The sequence below is a fragment of the Rhinopithecus bieti genome, unplaced genomic scaffold (assembly GCF_001698545.2).
Source record: "Rhinopithecus bieti isolate Rb0 unplaced genomic scaffold, ASM169854v2 scaffold_5889, whole genome shotgun sequence".
Taxonomy (NCBI): Eukaryota; Metazoa; Chordata; class Mammalia; order Primates; family Cercopithecidae; genus Rhinopithecus; species Rhinopithecus bieti.
In genome coordinates this window covers 2729503-2733758 of record NW_016805277.1, presented here as the reverse complement: position 1 = coordinate 2733758, position 4256 = coordinate 2729503, and the positions used below count along the sequence as shown (strand labels likewise).

The following is a 4256-nucleotide window of genomic DNA, read 5'->3' as shown; positions in this document are numbered from 1 at the left end:
CACTACATTTGCCAGGGACTCAACTTCCAGAGTCCTGCCTTCAAGCAGGACTAAAAATAAAACTCTTTAAAAGTTAGTCTCCACTTTGCCATTGATTCTGTTTTTTGTTTTTTCTCACTCTGTCACCCAGGCTGGAGTGCAGTGGCACACTCATGGCTCACTGCAGCCTCAACCTCCTGGGCTCAAACTATTCTCTTGCCACAGCCTCCTGAGTAGCTGGGACTACAGGGGCACATTACCATGCCCAGCTAATTTTTAAATTTTTTTGTAGAGACAGAGTCTTACTATGCTGCCTAGGCTGGTCTCACACTCCTGGACTCAAGTGATTCTCCCATCTTGGCTTCCCAAAATGTTGGGATTAGAGGCGTGAGCCACTGTGACCAGCCTGATTTTGAATGAAATGCTTGACTAGAAGAACTGAGTTCCTGCTCTCTCTACTTCTCCAGTCATACTTTTAACAGCCATTAATAGTAAAACTCTAAAATTGGAATTTGTTCAAATGTCTTTACACCTCAAATGGAATAAGAACTGGCATTAAATAAAACAGTAAAGAGATAACAGAAGTTTAAGTTTGTGAGCACAAATTGTGAGTTTTATTTAACTGCAAGTGATGCAACCTATGTAACACATTCTTTTCTCATCTGTGTTCTTTAACTGCTAATATTACCTTTACAGAGACAAACGTTATAAAATGTACCTGATTGGTAATTTATTAACTCTATCTGTCAAGTGATAATATTCTGTAGGCAGCCTTTGAAATGATGTTTTGAGAATTTATTTACAACCACTGAACACAGATGGTTTTGTAAAACTGACAATTACAGGCTCCTTAAACTCACAACATACATATATTTTAATATTTAAATAGCCTGTTTTCTTCAAAAGTAATTTTCTACTGCTTTTTCATAAAAATATAAAAAAGACAACATTTATAGTTTTAAAAACCTATATTTAACCCAAATCAGATTTTTTCTACAAATGATACCTCTTTCCAAAAAGTTAAAAAGACATCACAGAATACTGTGATGTTAAACCAAAGACTCATCACAATAACAGCATTTTACTTTTAAGAAATATTGTGCAGTATTTCCTTTTTGACCTTTCATGCTAGATTTCAACTATGTATATCCTATGTAAACACACCAGATTAATCCTAGTCATTCATATATATGCAGTAGACTGTCATATATATGACCAGTTACCATACAAACTGTCACACCATGTTTTCAAAAATAGCAAAGGCAATCTTTATGAAAGCTTAAAAAAAGCTTTTAATAAAAGGCGACCAACATTGCCCTAATTTTCAGTAAAAATTACCTCTTCTTCCTACCTTTCCCCCTGCTTTGAATGGTACCTTTTATTGCATGTTAATACACAAAGATATTTCTAGCACTTCTACTTGAGTTAGCCTCTTACATGGCTGCTTTCTTTTCTGATACACTGACTTTTGTCAGAAGGCACCAATATTAGACTCCTAAGTAGTTTCAAATGTTTTGTCCCTTTTTAGGTTCTTCTAGAATGATTTTCCTCAGAAAAGGATAACTTGAAAAACTTAAGGAACCAGAAGAAAATGAATGATATAACACAGCAATCTGAAACTTAACAGCATTCAAAAACTATAAATATATTAATAGGCTCCTTGAACATACCACTTAGGACAAAAAGTCAGATAACTTTCTGAACATAAATGTAAAAATAGAGCACATTTATTAACGGTAGGAAAACTAAGCTTACAGTAACAACATATTATATCTTACATAACACACAGCCAAAAGCATTAGGAATTCACTGCCAGATGTCCTGATGCACCATCCTGAAAATATGTCTGATACATACCACCAACATATATAACAAAGTATGGCATTTATTTCACAGAGAGAAAAGATAGTTTCATCACACAAACAGATTTGCAGATTTCAGCTTTAAGTTCTAGAGATATATTTTAAAGATAAAAAAGAAAAACAAGATTCACCCTTCAAATAAAAAAGTCTCTCTCTATAAGCCATTATTAATACTCTTTATGCTCTTACAATGTAAAACATTGAGAAACTTTTGAATTCTAGAAATGTTTACCAGTTAACCTACTTGGCCTTAACATATTCTAAATTCCCTTTCAAGAATCACATTAATGTTTTCAGTCCATCGGTCCAATATGCATGGAGCAACTCTATTTCTTTTTCTTCTTCTTTGGTGGTTCATCGTCAGAGCTGCTATCTGTGCTGGTGCTGCTGCTACTGGAAGAACTGGAATCTGAGTCTGAATCAGAGGAGGAGGAAGAGGTTGTGGAGGAGGCTGAGGATGAGGAACTAGAGGAGCTTTCATCAGTGTCACTGTCCTCTGAGGAGGAAGAGGTAGATGTTTCTTCACTCTCTGATGAAGAATCACTGGCAGAACTGTCACTGCTACTGCTACTGGAACTGGTTACACTCTTAGACCTATTAGACAATACACAGTTATATACATGGGAAGGTGACATGTAATAGAATGTTAAAAGCAATTTCATTTTTTTTTCTTTTTGGGACGGAGTCTTGCTGTGTCACCCAGGCTGGAGTGCAGTGGCATAATCTCAGCTCACTGCAACCTCCTCCTCCCAGGTTCAAGAAATTCTCGTGCCTCAGAGCCTCCCGAGTAGCCAGGATTACAGGCGCGCACACCCACGCCCAGCTGATTTTTGTATTTTTAGCAGAGATGGGGTTTCACCATGTTCATCATGTTGGCCAGGCTGGTCTTGAACTCCTGACCTCATGATCCGCCCACCTCAGCCTCCCAAAGTGCTAGGATTACAGGCATGAGCCACCATGCCTGGCCAAAAGCAATTTCATATGATTCCGTTTATAAATATGCTTATACACTGAAGCTTTGCTAGCATGTTATCCTTAGGTTTGATGTTTTGGAGATTGCCTAACTGTTGTAAACCACAGCTCCTCTCTCTACAAGGCATTGTTACTTCAGCAACTTAATTCTCTTGGATGGAATTCAAGATAAGCATATCTACTATATTACGTTTCAGAGGGAATAATGTTAGAATAAAGCTGCAGTATAACAATTGGGTCTATTTAAACCTCACGTAACATAGCTGGTGACTGTTTCATCATCTTTATTTTAACTACTTTGGACTAGATATGGCGGGCCAACAATTTCCTACCAGTCTATTAACACTTCCTATTCTAAGCCAAGGGAAGACAATTCTTTATTGTTTCCAGGTATAAGGACTCTATAAAGTTGGAGTAAAAGTAGAAATAGAAGCAATGCATTTCCAGACAGGTTAAAAAAAGGAACTTATCAGAAAATAGGATGATTATTTAATTATAAATTGCAATAAGAGACTTCAGACCCAAATCTTATAGCTATTTTTTTTGAGACAGAATTTGCTCTGTTGCCCAGGCTGGAGTGCAATGGCATGATCTTGGCTCACCGCAACCTGTGCCTCCCGGGTTCAAGCGATTCTCCTGCCTCAGCCTCCTGAGTAGCTGGGATTACAGGCATGTGCCGCCACCGCACCCAGCTAATTTTGTATTTTCAGTAGAGACAGGGTTTCACCATATTGGACAGGCTGGTCTCGAACTCCTGACCTCAGGTGATCCACCCACCTTGGCCTCCCAAAGTGCTGGGATTACAGGCATGAGCCACCACGTCCAGCATAGCTATTATTTTAAAATCACCTTTCCCATCCCTCCAGTTAGTATTACATGTTATCTATAAACCACACATACCTTTTCTTCTTGGCCTTTCTTTCCACATTGGCTTCTCCAATGCTGATAAACACGAGGGGGAAAAAAGCTCCTGTTAATAGAGTGATTATACACAGCTCAGACAAGCCCTTCTGCTATCCCCCAAACCATTTTACTCTGGAGAAACATTCTGTCTTTTTATCACATCTAGAGTACAGTATTTCTTATTATAAGCAAGTGGAAAGTCTGCTATTGTAGGCTGTATATGATACATGCAGTCAACTTAACCAGCATTTAAGCAAGATAACATATCTTAGCACCTGTACAAAAGTCAGGTAGGTTAGTAGTTAAGATGATTACTTTTTTTAAGTCTGAAACTGAGGCTGACATAGCTATATCACTACTTACTGAACAACAGAACAAAGCAAATAGCACAATAGCCGTAATTTGTAGTTTGAGTTCTCAGAATCATATAAATAGCTATTTCATAATTTTTCAAAAGCAGCCCTTTAATTTTAAATTTTCTTTTCTGCATGTCCCCAACTGTTGAGTTATTTACTTTTTTTTTTTTTTTTTTTTTTTTTT

General features: G+C 37.4%; 1 protein-coding gene across 1 annotated transcript in view; it reads right to left on the bottom strand.

The window, feature by feature from the left end:
* Window positions 1–564: 564 nt before the first annotated feature.
* Window positions 565–4256, bottom strand: part of ZCCHC10 (zinc finger CCHC-type containing 10) — a 31189-nt gene continuing 27497 nt past the window's right edge. The window contains 2 exon segments of the mRNA XM_017871990.1: window positions 565–2435; window positions 3714–3755. Of these exon segments, the coding sequence (XP_017727479.1) occupies window positions 2168–2435; window positions 3714–3755 (310 nt within the window). The 3' untranslated portion in view covers window positions 565–2167.